Source organism: Cupressus sempervirens, chromosome 4, assembly GCF_028749045.1.
Source record: "Cupressus sempervirens isolate cs-2001-9-10 chromosome 4, ASM2874904v1, whole genome shotgun sequence".
Taxonomy (NCBI): domain Eukaryota; kingdom Viridiplantae; phylum Streptophyta; class Pinopsida; order Cupressales; family Cupressaceae; genus Cupressus; species Cupressus sempervirens.
Window position 1 is genome coordinate 6,629,779 of NC_143121.1, and position 18,927 is coordinate 6,648,705.

Below are 18,927 nucleotides of genomic sequence, written 5' to 3' on the forward strand. Positions count from 1 at the left end.
TCATTGATTATTTATCCTCGGAGGTTCTTTCCTTTCTCTGTATATTTTTAATTTTGATCCATTTACAGCATCTGGAATCTCTTTTCCGTCCAGTGTCCATAATTTAATTGCTCCGTTATCTCCAACTTCCCGTATTTTGAACGGTCGAACCCATTTAACTTTAAATTTTCCAGGCCTTATTTCGTTCCGTCCATTATATTTCAGTACTAATTGACCAGGTTGAAATTTGTTTAATTTTAGGTGCTTGTCATGCCACGCCTTCCTCCTTGTTTGTGTAACTTCGATGGCCCACTGCGCCTGCAACCGCCGCTCATCGAGTTTGTTCAAATTGTACAGTCTCTCCCGTAAGCTCTCCATGTCCCCTAGTTTATTCTCGATCGCTATCCTTAAACTTGGTACCATGAACTCTGTTGGCACCACTGCCTCCTGTCCGTACATTAGCTGAAACGGAGTGTCCTGTAGTTACTTTATACGAGGTGCGGTACACCCATAGAGCAGATGGTAACTTCTCCTCCTAGTCTTCTCCCTCAACTGCACAGGATTTATAAATTACTCCCACAAGAATCTTGTTCGTTGCTTCTGCCTATCCATTAGCCCTCGGGTAATATGGACTCGACAATGAATGGTAAATTTTGAAATCAGTAGTGAGCACTCTGATCACGTGGTTAACAAAGTGTCCCCCATGATCACTCGTCAACTGGAGTGGGATCCCATACCTTGTAATAATTTGTTCATATAAAATTTTTGTTGTGCTGACTGCAGAATTGTCTGGTAACGCGCGTGCCACCACCCATTTAGTTAAATACTCTGTCGCTACCAGAATGTATCGGCACCTTGTTTTACTCACCTTCAACGGTCCAATAAAATCCAGTCCCCACCTCTCAAACAGTTCCTGTGCATGCGAGGGGTTCAAAGGCATAGAATCTATCTTCAATGGTTTTCCAGCACGTTGGCATGTATCGCACGCAACGACCCACTCCCCGGTGTCGTTGTATACAGTTGGCCACTATAGCCCTGCCAAAAGTATTTTCCGTGCAGTAGTATCTGGCCCCATGTGTCCTCCCGCCGGGCCTTCGTGTGCTTTCGTCAGTACTTTTGGGATTTCCTCCTTAAGAACACACTGTCTGAGAATCTGATCCAGTCCCATTTTATACAATAGTCCATTGATTAACTGAAATGTTCGGCTTCTTAGCACTAATTTTCGTCTTTCATTCGGTGACATGTCGCTTGGAAATTGCCACGTTGATAGATATTCTCCGATGCTTGTGTACCAGGTTGGCAATACTGTAACATGAAAAAGTTGCACATCCGGAAAATCATCATTAACTCCTTCAGGTGGTTCCCCCGTTTTTATTCTCGATAGGTGATCTGCACTCACATGACTCTTCCTTGGCCGTACCACAATCTTAAATGTGAACTCCTGTAATAGTAACAACCATCGGCTTATTCTTCCTTGAATAATCGGTTTATTGACCAGGTATAGCAACGCCCGATGATCTACGTAGAACACAAATGGAGTGGCCAACAAGTAGTGTCTGAACTTTTGTACTGCATATACCATCCCTAGCGCCTCTCGCTCCGTGGTACTGTAATTTCTTTTTGCCTTCAACAACAATCTACTTGCAAAGTATACTGGATGGTCCAACCCATGGCCACCAGTCTGCACCAGTGTCGCTCCGATGGCATAATTTGAGGCATCTACATGGACATGAAATTCTTTATCCCAATTCGGATAGGCCAAAATCGGAGCCGTAGCCAACCTTGTCTTCAATCCGTCAAAGGCTTCGTTCTGCTCGGCCTCCCATGGTGAGTTTGTCCAGTGGATAAGAAAATTTTGCATAGTTTTTAATAAATCTTCGATAATAACTGATGTGCCCCAGAAACGACTTCACTTCTGACACATCCGTCGAGGGTGGCATCTCTAAGATCACACGGACCTTGTCTGGATCCGTCTTCAGTCCTTTACAAATTATATGCCCAAGTAGCTTCCCCTGCGGCACCATGAACCTGCACTTCTTCGGGTTCAATGCTAATCTTGCTCTTCTGCACCTCTCCATACATTCTCTTAACGCTGTTATATGTTTGTCTTCTGTGCTAAAAATTGACCAATCATCTAAAAATGCCTTAAAATTTCCAACAGACATCTTATCAAATATATGTAGAATAATCCTTTGGAAAGTCGCCGGAGCATTACATAATCCGAACGACATCTTTTTATATGCATATACTCCCTCCTCGACAATGAATGTCGTTTTTAGTTTATCCTCCTCAGCGATGGATATCTGATTACACCCTGAGAATCTGTCCATGAATGAGTAAATTTCATGCCCTGCCACTTCCTCCAGAATGCTATCAGTAAATGGTATCGAAAACGAGTCTTTAATTGTTACGGCATTTAGACATCGAAAATTCACATATATTCTTATCTGTGTCGTATCCTTTTTCAAGGATATTACAATCGGTGATACCCACTCACTTGTCTGCACTTTAAAGATGATCCTGTCCTCTAGCATCCTATCAATCTCTTCCGTGACCCGCGCTACATAGTTTTTGTTCATTCAGTACGGTCTCTTTCATACTGGTACCACGCCTTCGATTAATGGTATCCGATGGACACATAGTTCTGGTGGTACTCCTTTCAAGTCCTTATACGTCCAAGCAAAAACATCTTTATACTCCATGAATATTTTGAATGCTGCTGCCTTCAATACTAGGTTCCAATCATCTCGTACAAGAATGTTCTTTGGATTTTCCTTATCACCCAAGTTCATTGTTTTCATTGTCGGCTCTTCATACTTTATTGGTTTATCTTTATTGAACGTATGGGCAGGTGTTTCATCCACCTGCGCTTCGCCCTCCTTCAGTTCACTGTACTGCTTCCGAAACTCATGGCCTTCTTTTCCTTCTTCGATACTCAAAATATTGAAGCTCGAAAAGACCTCATAATCTTCCATTTGCCAATGTAGCAATCTGTTTACTGAGTCTAGGTTGTCATCAGTTGACCCTCCTTCTATTCTCAGCACCCCTTCATCATCTGGTTCCATCCTCTTTTTCCCTTCGTCATCACTCTCGCCACCGCCTTCTGAGTCCGACGACGCGGCTTCTTCTCCTACCATCTGTGTATGCAAATTGATTATAAATCTCCTACCTCCCTTCTCCATTGACAGGGTGTTCCTTTTCCAATCATGCTTTACCTTAGCTTGTACCAACCACCCCCGTCCTAGGATGGCATCGTACCCTCTTCTCTTTAATGGAATAACTACAAAATCCAGTAAAAATGGTTGTGTCCCAATTGTTACCGGCTGCGCCATTAGAGTGCCCAAGGGTTTTATCCCATGTTGATCTGTTGTAAGTAACTGAAAGGTGGGTGGCCATAGTGTTGGTTGTCCAAATTTTTTTCAAATATCTTCCAGCATCACATTCACTCCCGATCCTCCGTCTACTATTGTATCTGTTAGCACCGTACCCAGAATGCCCATCTCCACCACTGCTGAATGTCTACCTGTCGTAAGTGCTAGTAACATCGGATCTGTTGCTGCTGCCGTGGTTGTTTCCTTACTATCCTTTGCTTCCTTTGTCACTCTCGGGGACGGTGTCATATTTATGATAGCCGTACGTAACTGTGGCATGGTGAGAAGAAGATCATTTAATTTAATTGGTACTTCCGTTTGCATTATCTGTTTCACCATGTCTTGTTCCGCCAAGTTTCTTTTCGAAGTTTCAGCAGTGTCATTTACTTGTGATTTCTCCGCTCTCATCTGCTTCTCTATCTTTGTTCGGGCTTTTTGTAACCTCTCCTTCTCTTCTTCCGCATTCGGATATTTTGCCTTCCTCGCCTGCTCCTGCGTGATTGCCAACACGTTCTCATTACTTGTTTCAATACTTAATAAATTTACGCTTTGTTTTGGACATTTTGAATCTTCATGGTCCCCTGGACCACACCATTTGCACAGTAGCTGCGGCGTCTCCTTCGTAGTGCAGTCCCTCGCGAAGTGACCCCAAAGATTACATGCCCGACACTGTATCATCGGTCGTCCACTCGCATCATATTGTATTCTACTTCGGCCTCCATTGTTATTGTTATTGTTTCCACCCCTTCCGCGTCTATTATTGTTTCAATATCCACCTGAAGTTGCATCATTGCCCGCGTTGTTGCTATTGTTCGATGCTTCCTGCGTTAGTAACACCTGCTGGTGTCCTTTTGTTTTCAAGTTAAACGGGCACTCTTTTAGGGAATGCCCCGCCACTTGGCAGATGTCACAAAATTGCTTCTTCGGGCATGAACCCTTCGTATGGCCGTCCTCCTTGCAATCTGTACACCACAGTTCTTCTTTTACAGTATCTGGATTCTTTTTCAAATTTTTGAATTCTTTCATCATCTGCAACATGTCTTTCTGTAGCGCTTTCACCTTCTTGTTTGATTCCTCATCACTACTACTACTCTCCGAGGATGAATCATCTGAATCAGAGGACTTATGTTTCTTCTTCTTACTCGTCTTCTGTTCGCTTTCTAAATCCATAGCGCGAGCATATGCATCGGTGTATGATGCCGGTGGTACAATCTTCATTTTCTTTTTAAGAGACGACCGTAGCCCCTCCACGAACCACCGTTTTTTCAACCCATCCGCTGGTTGACTCTCCATCTTTCCGATCAATTCTTTCAGTTGCCTGGCATAGGTTCGGACTGTCTCATTCTTTCTTTGTTTGGTGCTATAGATTTCTGCCACTATTTCATTATTATTTTGTAGCAATCTGAATTCTGCTATAAATTCTTTTTTTACATTTTCCCATGTATTAAGTTTCTGAGGACTAGTGTCAGAAAACCAATCTATTGCCACACTCCGTAGGGTCGCTGGAAATTTTCTTACCCAATCATCCTCATCCGTCACACCATTTGCCATCCATATGGTTTCACACGTTTTACAATGTCTGATAGGGTCTGCTGAACCATCATCATAAAACTTGGGTAACTTTTCTTTAGGGCCAGCCATCGTTACTTGTCTTTGATTCTGAGGTACTTGTGTACTTGCGCTGTTCTGAGCTCCCGCGCTATTCTGTGCTCTTGCGCTGTTCTGGACTCTCGCGTTGTTCTGTGTTCCCATGCTGTTCTGAACTCCGATGCTGTTCTGTGTTCCAACAACTGCGTTGTCTGGTGAAAAGTTTTCAAGTGACGTTCTATTCTCCGCCTGTATTCGTTCGTTCGGTGTATCGAGAACGAAGAGATCCCTCCACGCTTGTGCTCCCTCGGCACTCTGAGCCGTGCGAGTTGCTTCTCTTCCGTTCAGACACTCTCCGTTCGACGTATACAGGTTAAGGAATTCTTCCCTTGTTTCCTCCACCAAATTCAAACGTTGTCGATTTTCTTCCAGCAATTCCTCGGCACTCCTCAGCCTACTAGGTGAGTGCACTCCCTCCGTCTGTGCCTCTTCACCCCTTCGATGCCCCTCGGCAATCTGCTGAAGTCTCTGTCTGTGTTTTGCTTGTTGTGTTAAAATTAAAATTTCTTTTGCTGTACTTAGTTCATTCTTATCTTTCACCTTATTTCGATCTTTGTTTAGCAAATTCGGCATCAATCTTCATATCATTCTTTCATTCCAAGTTCGTCTGGCAACGGCGCCAAATGTTTACTGCATAGGTTAAGAAGTTCAACACATGTATAACACGATTTAATTCAGAACATGTACTTTATTCATGTATGCACTTGCAGATTACAGTCTGATTACAATGACTACAATGATCAATGATGATTCTAAAGTCCATCTCGGACGTGTACATATACCTTTCCGAAGGGGTGACTCAAGCATCACACGCCCATTCGGATACTATTCTACCTGTCGACTACACGATACATTTACCGACAACAGCTGGCTCACTTCGCCTAGGTTTCAGGGGCGGAAAGTTTCTTTAGAGGGTTCAGTTCGAAGTTTGGCCTAGGCATTTCCAGTTTCAGACCCTTTGGAGCAGTTTTGGCAAGTTGTCCGGATACTTACTATTTTTAGTAAGTAAACAGAGCACAGTATTTTCGGTACCTCAGTGTTGGTTTGGAAGTGTCTCGCCAAGAGCTTTCCAACGAGCTATTGCATGTGATTATCTGAGTTCATTTAGTCAGCTATTTTAATGCCTGATGATTATATGGTTTCCTAACTAAGTGACTATTAAAGTCATTTAATTTGTTACTTTATTTTAAATAAGTTACTATGTTCACTTAAGTGACTAAAGGACAAAAAAAGGTGCTTTATCCCACATTGCTTAAAAGAGCGTGCATCACATTGGGAAAAGGCATAAAGGTACAACAATGCTCCACATGAGAGGATATGAAGATTATAATATTCAAACAAATATTAATCTAGGTGCTAGAAACAGTTGCTGGTTATTTCTTTGAGGACGCAAACCCTTGAAGAAACTTTGGAGGTTGGACGCAAACCTAGTCTTATTTCAGGTTTTATCTATATTGCTAATCTGACTGTTATTTTTGTTTATAAGATTGGATATTCTTAATTGTTGCATGTTATAGTATTGCTTATGTATAATACAATAACGTTATTAGGCAACCATTGGTGATTAATTACTGGTTTATATTGTACTTCTGAATATTGGAGGAATAAACAATCTTTTCTGAGTTCTTTTGTATGCAAATCTGTTGGTTACAAATCGATTGAAGTTCTGAAATTTGTATGAAATACTGGTTTATTGTTCGGATTTAAATTTGTAAGTTTATATCACGGGTTTTAAAAAAAAATCTGGAAAGGGATATTACAAATATACCAACAACTAAAATCACCAATCAACAAGTAGGTCGTGACCATCTCATAAGAGCTGGGTGATAAATCTCTGGGTAAGTTGAAAAATCCCTTAGAGCATGCTAAGGATAAATCTGAACTTCCTACTCCACCATAAGTACTCTTGGTTATGTCAAAGTCTTCATAAAAGGAAAGTTTACCATTAATTGAAATCTCTAAATTATCCTCACTTATTGTATCACTAACCATGTGCTCCTGTTAAAATGTACAGCTGCTGTCATAAAAATCAGAATTTTCAGACTCACCAACTTGCTGATCCATAGAATTTTTCTCATCATAGAAAGTCTCAGATGGGGAACACGTAATTGAATTACATTTTTTGTCTTCACATCTACCTGCTTTATGAATTTCTTCAATGATTTGTGTGATTTCTTGTGCCCTTGAACCATGGCTATCGTCTTCATAAGTGGCTGCCCTACTCGTTTGATTTTCAGTTTTGTGGATGGAGTAATGTGTTAAGCTCAATTGAAGGCATAGCTCATGTACCTCACTCTCCTTGTCCCTGCCAAATTTTATTGCTAGGTCTGCCAACATAGCTCCATAAGTTACTTCAGTCTCCTAATTACCCATTAGTATACTTGTGCCATCATTAGTATTTTGCATAATATCATGCAAAGGTTGCTCTTCTTTTTTAGTACTACTCTCAATTTGATTGATATCTTCCTTATGCAGATTTCTATAACTGTCCTTTGCAAGGAGATCCCAAGCCAAATCATAGAATTTGTTTCTTATCATATCTGTCTTGTTTTGCAGCTCTAGCTGAAGGTCCACATAATTAATGAAAGAAAATTCTTTTTGAAGTTTTGATGGGAATTTGTTATAATCATCGTACAGTGTCCTTACTTCAGTTTTATATTCATAAGGATCTTTGACTTGCCCATCGCGAGTGTACCTTGAATTCTTATTTTTTTGAAGGTCTACTGTAGTCATGTTTTGTGTCTTCAACAACTTCAATCTTTCAACCACTATAATAATCTCTGCTAGATCTGAGTAGAAATATTGGGCTTGGTCTCCAGGTCATTTCATCAAGCAATTGTCATGAGACCCAGTCCTTGTACAAGTTATGGCTTTTGTGTACGTACAAAATCTAAGAATGATATGGAGTTAACATACAATGATGTTGTTGGAGTTCAAATACTACACAATGCCGGCTGCCATATTCTTGCTACCTTCCAATGCAACACTCTCTTTCCCTGATATGGTGCTTGCAAGAGGTATATTTGCTGTTACCTCATCCAACACTATTTGTAGGATCTCTCTTCACGTGTGGGTACTGATATATGCAGCCCGATTGCTATTTCAAACTGAAATCTGCTATGGTTTACCCTGTGATAATCCCAGCTATAAATCTGACTATACTGAAAGGTGGTGCTCACATAACCTTTACCTTACTGCTGTAGATGAACCTCTTCATATCTTCTTGCCGTCCAACACCCCACACAGCCAGTTAATGTGCCAGAGCTGAGAACTTCGAAATTTATCACATTCAATATTTTTAACTTCTCTTTCTTCGTCCATGAAAGATTTGGTACTGTCGAACCTCAACTTCTGCTCATCCAACGCAGGATTTCAATCTGCTATACTTGGCGGAATAATTGAAAGTTACGAGTTGCAACAGAAAGCATGGGTCTGTAATAAACTTAACTAGACTGGACCAGAATTCAGTTTTGAAACTAAAGCATTTTAACAAACACTTGCCATGCTATCTTAACTCTCTTCAATGTATTAATGCTCTGAAAACAATCTTTGTCACTGCTTGGAATTAAGCACTATGAATTGAATGATTAATCAACGGTAAATACATTGAAAATCCACTAGGAAAGAAAATCTGACAGAACTAACATTAATCGTTCATTCCAATACTGGCCATAGGAAACAATATGCTCTCTGCTGTATTTCTAGAAGTTATACTAGAGTAACACAGTAATGATAGATAAAAACAAATCGCAAGGAAGTAGATAGTTAAAGACCGACTCGTGCTGAGGTTGGGCTGAGGAGAACCTGCAATTGGAGAATATACTTCTTTCACGTTCCTATAGGATGTTGTTCCCTTTTAATCACCTTCCACCCAGCTATAAGCAATGTTGCTTAACTAACGTCTAGTCCCGTGAACTTCCAACATACTCGGCGTCCCCTTTCCTTGGCCTTTGTTTGCTATGTTGTAGAAGAATAAGGTCCAACACTGCGTAGGAAATAATATGGTACTTCCCCTCTGACTCGTCTGTCAACTACACCCTTTAATCCTGTACTTTAATGCATAGGAGATCTGCGGCAATCACTATGGTGAGAACAAATCTTCAGCTAAACAATGAGTTACTGCTATGTGATACATGTTCTGCCATGACCCTTCTCCTTCGTATGCTTAAGATCCCTGTTGCTGCGGAAGACGAAACTCGTGATCTCTGAGGCTGCTGCGGCTCTCCAATGACACTTCGCTGTTGTTTGCGGAACCTGCAATCTTCCACCACTAGTGAGATATACACTAGTATCTGGCCCGTGTATAACCTCTTCCTGCAATTGAAGCTTTGTTTGAATATGTTGCACTATCAAATCAATAGCAACATGGTTATCTCCTTTGCGAGGAATGATAATATCTACATACTTCTTGGATGGCAATATAAACTCATCATATGCTGGCTTGACAAATTTGGAATACTGCTCAAGGATTGATCCTACATCACGATTTCTCTCCACTATATCACGCCTTATTCTCCTTGCAAGACGTGTATCAGCATCTGCACTGTAACTCTCTTTCAAACAGTGAACCCTCACTTCCTTCGAACACTGGGGTCTCTATATTGAAGATCTGCTCAAACAATGAGTGCCAAATTCTGAATCAAACCAGCTCCTTACAAATTTATCTGTTTGATGAAATTTTACCAAACTTGGAGCTTCTATATTTATTTCATGACCACACAGGTTGGTAGGTTCGAAGCTCTGATACCACTGTAATATCCCTTTCCAGATATTTTACCCAAAGAAACAGTGATATAAAGTGCAGATTTAAACCCGAATAGAAAACCAATATTCAATATAAATTCCAAAATTTTAATCGATTTCTAACCAGCAGATTTACATACAAGTAAACTTAGAAAAGCTTGTTTTATTCCTCCAATATTCAGAAAGTACATATATAAACTAGGAGTTAACTTAGATATTTGCCAAAGATGTTATTGTATTATATAACAGCAATACAATAACATGCAATAATCCAAATAATCCGATCTTATAAACAAAAATAACAGTTAGATTGGCAAATGTAGATAAAACCTATAAGAAGGCTAGGTTCGCGTCCAACCTCCAGAAGCTTCTTCAAGGGTTTGCGTTCTCGAAGAGATAACTAGTAACTGTTTCTAGCTCCCAGATTAATATTTGTTTTAAATATTATAATCTTCATAACTTCCCATGTGGAGCTTGTTGTACTTTTATCACTTTTCCCAATGTGATACACGCTCTTTTAAGCAATGTGAGATAAAGCACCATTTTTGTCCTTTAGTCACTTAAGAGAACATAGTACCTTTTAAAAAAAATAAAGTGACAAGTTAAATGAACTTTAATAGTCACTTAGTCAGTAAACCATATAATCATCAGGCATTAAAATAACTGATGAAATGAACTCGGATAAGCATGTGCAATAGCTCGTTGGAAAGCTCTCAGCAAGATGCTTCCAAACCAACACTGGGGTATCAAGAATACTAAGCTCTGTTTACTTACTAAAAGTAATAAGTATCCGAACAACCTGCCAAAACTGCTTTGATGGGTTTGAAACTGGAAATGTCTACGCCAAACCTTGAACTGAACCCTGTAAAGGACCTTTTTGCCCCAGAAACCTAGGCGAAGTGAGCCAGCAACATAGAATTATAATGTCCCAGAAAAAGGGGACATTACATTTGTCCATCTCTAATAGTGCCTCAAGGTTTCCCTCACTTTTTGTTCTTGTTCATTCTCATTACGAGCCATTTGGATATTCTGTACCTGTTCACCCTGTTCAACCTGTTCAAATTGTTCAGTTTGCTCAATCTGCTCAATCTGTTCAACTTGTTCACCTGTTCCAAAAATTAACTCCTCATCAACTGAATAACTATCCTCAATGTCAATTTGATTTGAAGATTTTGTCTGTTCAGGTTGGAGGTGACTAAATTTATAAGGTTTCCTTTTGATACCTAGCTGTCATTTTTCCTATTTAATCCAACCTGTTACGTAATAAATTTTCCCCACAAGTTGGCAGGACTTATGGCTCTGCTACCAATGTAAGAACCCTTGCTTGGTTTTAATCAAATCATTTGAACTTTTACTAGTGGAATTTTGTCAAACAGTTGTTATGCAATCAAAGACCTCAAGCAAAGTAACTATTGTAATACCACTTACTGATCATCAACATAAATGTTGTGAAATAGCTATGTTAATCAGTAAAACTGTGACTTCAACAAGTACATGGATAGTGGCACGAAAACATAAAGTTGTAATAATGATTTATAACCATGAAAGTAAACCGAAGATTGCTATACAATGTACTGATAACGGAATTCCAAATTCATGTAAAGATGAGCAACATACATTAACTAGTGTGCGGATTGGGTAAATTTAGCACAAACCCGTTAGGAATGGAAGACATTGCAATGGAAACCCGATTGTCCTGTGCGTTCTTTGTACCCCATGTCCAACGTCAGGCACCCACTCATCTAAACCCTGCGTTGTTTGTGGTCTGCTCGGCCCAGCTGTGACAGACCCATTAGCTTCCCTTTTCTCCTATTTGTAGAAGTATCGCGTTGGAGTTTTCCTTACAAGTATCACCACCCGCAACTAACTGGGAGTCACGTGGTCTCTAACCCGAGTGCTTTCCCTGTTTACTATGGCTCTTGTCTTCACCAAATATTATTGCGATATATGTTAGGACGTGGTAGTATTGCTATTTCCCATTACTACGACTAATGGACTGCATTCATAATGAACTTCTACATGCACTTCTAATCTCCACTAAGCCATACCTGTTTTAGCTATTGAATCTTCAATCCTTGTCCAGATATGAGTACTCCAAGTTCTACCAATTCTTTCCAAAATGATTCTCCAAGAAATAGCTGGGGCTACGTCTAGCTCTTTCACTTTGCTGTTAAGAGTTTGCGTCCTTAAAGCAATTAGTCACATTCAAGCAACCGCTTTTCAAAGCAAAATGTTAATATATATTTTCATAGGTATAATCCTAACGTTGATGCTTGCCTTTATAACCTTGAAGTATGGGAAGATGCTAATAACTAAGCAATGTGGGATAAAAACCTATTTTGTCTTTTAGTCACTTAAGTCATTTTTGTCATGAAGTGACTTTAAAAGATAAAGTACTTTATAAATCACTTAATAGAATAAAGTGACTTAACCTTAGGAGTTCCCACTTAAATATCTTCCTCACTGAAACTGAGTATATCCCTATGATTGACTGACATCCTTGAAACAAATGCCGTTAGCCTATCCAAATGGAAAGATAAACCAACTAGGTGCCAATAGGTCTAGCGCGGAGAAGGGGACACTACATGTGCTTGAAGGGAAGATCTTGTGAACACATGTAGTTGATTTTTGGAGCTAATTCGATCGGTCACCTTCTTGGAGAGGGACGTAGCGACTTAGTCCACCTGGATGAACTCCATTATCAATTGAGTTTTGTCTTCTATCTCTCTACTCTTTTTATTTTAGTCATTACCTCTATATGCTTTGTTAATTAAGCATTTAATTATGTTAATTCTTGGACCTAATGCTTTGAATTAACTTATGGTAAACATTTAAGCATGCTTTTTGTAATAGCCCTAGATCTTAATTAGATCACACCTTGTGCAAGTAGGCATGGTGGAAATGCATTTCTTCTCTACAAGAAGTCTGAGGTGAAAGCCCTCGTTCCACCCCTTGTGAGTAGGTATGGTGTACCACCCTCTGCGAGTACACATGGTGGGAATGAATTCTTCTTTGGGAGAAGTCTGAGGTGAATGCCTTTGTTCCACCCTATGCAAGTAGGTATAATGGACCACCCTTTGCAAGTAGGCATTATGGAAGTCAAGTGTGTGCTCCATGACTTTAATATTATGCGCTTACGAATAATTTTATGCTGAAATAACAATGCTATGAGAATTTATTATTGACATCTTTGGTTGCAGCTATGTGTGCTTGCCATAATAAAGATCTCTCTCTTGCTAAGAGGGAGTGTTGAAGATTGTAGCTGCAATAGAGATCTTTATTACTGATTTTGCTATATGTTGAAATTGAGACAATACCTTTGTATTGTGTCGCCGTCAACAGCTAGGGAAGACATTTATGATGATATTTCCATCACATTAAGTGAGCACAATGTGTCATTCAATGTGTGTGCTAGATGTCACACTCTAAATATTTGACATTTTATTATATGAAAGACATGCAACATGTGGAGAGTCTTGCGTTTGGAAATATGAAGAGACTTGTTTTTGGAAATTGAACAAACTTTGTTGTGATATAAGTCTGTGTGTGTGTGTGTGTGTATGATTGCTGTGTGTGATAATATCGTGTCAAGTTGAACGCATCGTATTTGAACTTATATTATTAATAAAAGAGATATGTTTGTGGTGTGATTGGCTTTTACCCTCTACTTGGAGGGTTTTCACAGGATAAAGTCATTGTGTCTTTTGTGCCTCTTTTGTTCTACTTTTGTTTACTGCTGTTTATCATTATTGCTGGGCTCAACATTAACATGGGAGGAGTTAGCATGATTGGAAAAACTTATCACTGCAAAGAAAAAGTTGAGAGGCGCCGTCAAGCAGGGAATGGAGCATTAGAAAGCAACCGTGGAAGGCTAGTACAACAAAATGTTTGAGTTGAAGGAATGTCTTGCAGCAGTTACTGCATAGCTGGAGCTGAAGGAACCGCATTCCATAATGGGTCTGTATATGATGAAGATTGTACAGGGGCACAGCTTGTGATGGAGTGAGATCTGTGGCTGTGAATAAGAAAGTACAACGTCTGTGGCAATAGCTCTCGATGTCATCGACTACTCCCTGGACATCCTCTCACTTTCCTAGTTCTCGGTGATTCTGTAGAGTTAAGCCCCATTTTGTTTTTCATTGTCTGGAAGACAAATTCATTTTTTGCAGGGGATGATGTAGATGGCAAAGCTACCACTAATAAATAAATAATTTTTTGGTAATTCTTGTTAGTACTAGGTAGTGTAATTAGTTGTTCTCGAGAGGTTGTGTTGGTTGTTGACCCATGGCAGTCTTAATCAACCATCCGACACGATTTATGTTTCGATTGGGAACCAGTTCATGTTTCATGATGTATGGACATTACACTTGGTAATGAAAAATCATATGTTTCTGCCATATGATTGGGTTTATTATTTTATCTATTCTATATGATATGTTTTTGTTTCTGCATCTTTGTTTGCTCTAGTAGATTAAGGACATTTTCTTTGGGACTAAACACTTGTCTAGGCTTCTACATTTGCATACATGTCTAACAGGGTATTTTGTTATGATTTGATGGAAGTCCATTCCCTATTCCAATAGGCGACAATGTTGCTTGACTGCAACACATTGTTTTATGTTTAAGAGGACATGTCGTGCTCTTAAACCCAATCTGTGGATTCTGCAGATAATAACGAATAGAGAGATGCTGAACAAATCCAAGACAAACCAAAACAAAACTGAGAAAAAAACTCACAAGTATTGTTGGTGGTGCCAATTGCTTGTCTACCTGTGCCCTCTTGCACCATTAAATATTCTTAAAACAATAAGCTAATAGAAAAAATGAACTAATCCGAAATCTAGTCACTAAAGTGACTCTATTACTAAAGTAAGTTTTAATAATCTATAATAGTTATTACATTACAATTTTGTGCATTGTCGATGGATTTTAACTTTTAACTTGAAACATATTTTACTTTCAGGTCTCTCTCTCTTTATTTGCTATACTTTCATTGATTGGCTGTGGATATACTGTTAACTTGTTTGAAATTCAGATATGAACTTCCATTTTCCATTTAGTTTTGATTTCATTAACAAGCCTTTTTTGCAGAATCTGAAGGCTCATGACAGTAGGAGGCAGATATTTTCCTCAAATACATTAAGAGGCAACCCTTTTGCTCAGCAAAGACCTATTGGTTTGACTAGCAGTTCAATAGCAAACTCAAAGCCGCCTCCTTGGACAAATGGATCAAACTTCTCTTCCCCACTTCCAATGTCTAGGTAAGATAGTCAGGGCCAGTTTAAATGTAGCCTGCTTTATGTGATATGTAATGATAATCAGTGGTTGAATCCCCAGTTTCTTTAAAATGTAAAAATCACTAGCATAAATCCAATAAAAAGTGTAGTTATTTATACTCATTGGAAGGCACATGAGTGCCATTGCTGAGTTAGATTTAATTTTATGTACAAAGCAAAGGTTGAGTTAAATTGCACAGTAAAGATTACAATTTAACCATTTTGAGGAAGTTTTCCTCTACCCTGACATGGTTTTCATTTTTCAGTAACACTATGATCGGCGTAAAATTCATCCGAATTTGCCTATAGTTTCTGGACAGTTAGGCAGTGTACTTATTTATAATTATTGTATGACACCCTTGGTCCATACCGAGTCAGATGAAGTTATATGACAAAAGGAAAGGTTGAGTTAAACTGCAAAATAGTGATTGCAATTTAGCCATTTTAAGGAAGCTTTTCTCTATGCTGACATGGTTTGCCTTTTTTAATATCATTATGATCTGAATTAAAGTCGTGTGAATTTGCCTATAGTTTCTGGATGGTCTGGCAATTTACTTATCTATACTAATTGGATGGCATACAAGTTCCATTACTGAGATGAAATTATATGTACAAAGGAAAGGTTGAGTTATTGCAAAAATGATTGCAATTTAACCATTGAATGGAAGCTTTACTCCACCCAGACATGGTTTTCATTTTTCAATAACATTGTGATCTGCATCAAAGTCGTGAATTTTTTTTAACTTACAAAAGATAAATCCTTCTGCAAAATATAGTTATATGCTTCCCCAGTTTTTGAAATATATTCTTCAGTGTTCCTAATTCTCACATAAAGAAGGAAAATAGGTGCAGGCTTTTTTATCAAATTGTAGTCTCATTGTTTGCTCTGATCTAGGCAGTAAAATTGTTTTTGTGCAGATATTAATATTTAAGTATAGCTGCACAATAAACTCCTTTTTTACATGGGCCGTCCAGAGTTCAGGCATGTTAAGACCACTTTTGGTTTTTACTTGATACTTTGACAACTAACTTTGCAGAAATCTCCAAATGTGTTTTCTTAAACTTAATCAGTGTAGTGTTTTGGAATATCATTGAATGATCAATATTTTATTAACTAAGATTGATTGCCTCCCCTGTTTTTGAAATATATTCTTCAGTGTTCCTAATTCTCACATATAGAAGGATAATCTGTGTGGGGCTTTTTATTAGATTTTAGTCTCATTGTTTGCTTTGATTTTGACAATAAAATTGTTTCTGTGCAGATATTAATGTTTTGAGTATAGCTGCGCAATAAACTCCTTTTTGACATGGGCTGTCCCTACTTAGAGTTCAGGCATGTTAAGACCTGTTTAGTTTTTTCCCTGATACTCTGACAATAACTTTGCAGAAGTCTCAAAATGTGTTTTTTTAAACTTTATTAGTGTAATGTTTTGAGATATCATTGAATGACCAATATTTTATTACCTAAGATTAATGCTAAACATCTAGAATCGACCAAGGGCATGCCAATCTATAACATGTTCAGAATTAGATCTTTAGTAAAATATGCTAATTGAGCTACTATTCTGTTGTAAAAGGTCTGTACAGTTGATCACTACAAGAATGTGTGGAGCTGTAACATATGCAAGTCATGCCTGTTGTTTGGGAGTTGTACTTTTTACAGTTAGGTGTTGAAATCAGAATGTTTATGTAGATTATGTCAAGTTCCTAAGGTACAATAGTTCGTATAGGTGTGCAAAGTTCCCTTGCACACACCCCGTCATAAACAGGGACCCCAATGTTCTTTTCTAGTTCTAGGATAGTTTAGGTCCATATTCTGTCTGTCATTCCACATTTGGAGTGATTTTTGGTTAATTCTGCCTCTTATCTCTGCACTAGGAAGCATAGAGAACACCTGGATGAGAAAAAAATTAGGTCAAGAGCCACTTAGGATTGAAACAAAAAGGAAGTAAAAAAAAGACGTCTCATAACAGAGAAGACTGTTCATGATGAAGCAATTTGGGAATATGAACCATTGTAGTCAATTGAAATTGGATAGTGTTGAATATCAAGACATATTTATGGAGATGTAGATGCTTCTTTATGATGATGAAGATATGGAAAGAGAAGGAAAAATGAGAATAAAATTTGTGAGTTTGTGGGGTGAAAAAATGAAAAAAATCTGTATTGCGAAAAAATGTGTGGAAAAATGGGGAAATTCTGAGCTTGAAAGGGAAATAAAGAAAAATAAATGAAAATCGTTGGATAGTAAATTGAAATTCTATGCTTTTGTAAAGAAAATTTAAGATTTGAGTGAAGTTCCACCAAAAGGAAATTTGAAAATCAACATCCAAAAAAATTTACATGGTAAAAAAATGGAAAATTAAAAGATTGAGAAGTGAACTCTAAGTGAAAAATGCAAATTCTTGTCTAGAAGTTAAGTTCCATTAAATTTCCAAGATGCTCTAATTTCCAACTTTAAATATCATGAGCAAGATGAAGTTCCACCAAAACTCCACATGGGGATCAAAATTCCATCCTTGAAGGCAATCAAAATTTAGAAAATGTGAAAAACTCCTTCATAACCCCAAATTTCTGCCCTAGGAGATGATTAAAAAATCAAAAAATGCAAAAAATAAATGGAAGTTGAGGTCGGTCCTGAAGGGATTTAATAGAAATTCAAAATAAAAGGCAAAATCAATTGGTTAGGTTGGCCTAAACTCCAAGGCGTATAACCTTCAGTTTGAAGGCTATAAGTAAAGACATCACAATTCTTTCCAAAATAGTTCACGCACAATTTAAAACAAATTCAGATGCAAATCAGGTCTGAATAAATGCAAATTAAGAGCAGATCCAGCAGACATTAAAGTGGGAATTTGGTTCAATTTAGAGGCGAATTACATCAGATGAAGAAAGATGAGATCTGAATAAGAGTGAATCACCAGCAAAATCTAGTGAATTCAACCAGAAATTTGAAGGGCAAATTTGAAAGAAAGTTTTTGGAAAAATCTAGCAGAGAGTGAAATTTAGATCACAATCAAGACGAAATATGCAAAATTAAGGTGAATTTATAATTTTTTCATCCAAGGTATGAAATAAATTCCTAGTGATCTCCCAGCAGGATGTGAATTCCATCAAAGTGTGATTTCCAGATCTGAAAGGGTGCATTTGATATCAGAAATCTGAGTTGCAATCGGACCTAAGGGGCGAATTTCAGAGATAAAATAAAGTTTTTTGAAGAGTTCATTATTGTGCAAGGAAAGAGTAAGAGGATGTTAATAATTGGAGAGATGAAATCAGATTTCATCATTCAATTCCAATTCCAGATGAAGGTTTTTTTATCTTGAAAACATTAGAGTTCGTCAAAATTCGCTTGCATTTCTTTTTCAATTTTGATGCAAGAGTTCAAGTTGGGATGCTGATGGAATTACGTAGCTTAAGATGTAAGTTCAAGTGGGGATAGAGAGGAGAGACTCAAGGAGTCCAAGATCAGGATACTTCACAATCGATAATTTTGTGTTGAAATAAGAAATCGTGAAAAGAAAACATGGTGCATCTGCTCCTATGGTAGGGATAAGATACAAAGCAGGAAAATTCCAAAGTTCTCACTGGAGGCACTACTCTAAGAACTATTCATCCATGTGCCTAGAAGCTGAAAACAGGAAAGGAGGAAAGTTTTAATGCAGATCCAAGAGGGCAGCCTTAAGGCCTAGGTAGGGCAAGCTCATCTTGAAAAATTCCAAAAATCTATTCTCCTTATGTCTAGCTTAGGATGCAAAAGGGAAGGAAAAACATCTGAAAATTCAAGGAAAACATGGTGCGATATCTACAAGGGTGATAACCTTCATGCCCTTTGAGTGGACTTTTGATTTGCACAGGCTGATGTTTGGAGGTTTGGGAGATAGTAGCTAAAGTCCCATCCTCTTCATCAT

At 38.3% G+C, this 18,927-nt stretch overlaps 1 protein-coding gene across 2 annotated transcripts in view; it reads left to right on the top strand.

The window, feature by feature from the left end:
- The window catches only part of LOC149559658 (syntaxin-31-like), a 191,827-nt gene that overhangs the window by 106,596 nt on the left and 66,304 nt on the right, over window positions 1-18,927 (top strand). For both annotated transcript variants that reach the window (XM_089824234.1, XM_089824235.1), the window contains exon 4: window positions 14,832-15,001. In XM_089824234.1, coding sequence (XP_089680360.1) covers window positions 14,832-15,001 — 170 coding nt within the window. The remainder of the gene's footprint in view (window positions 1-14,831; window positions 15,002-18,927) is intronic.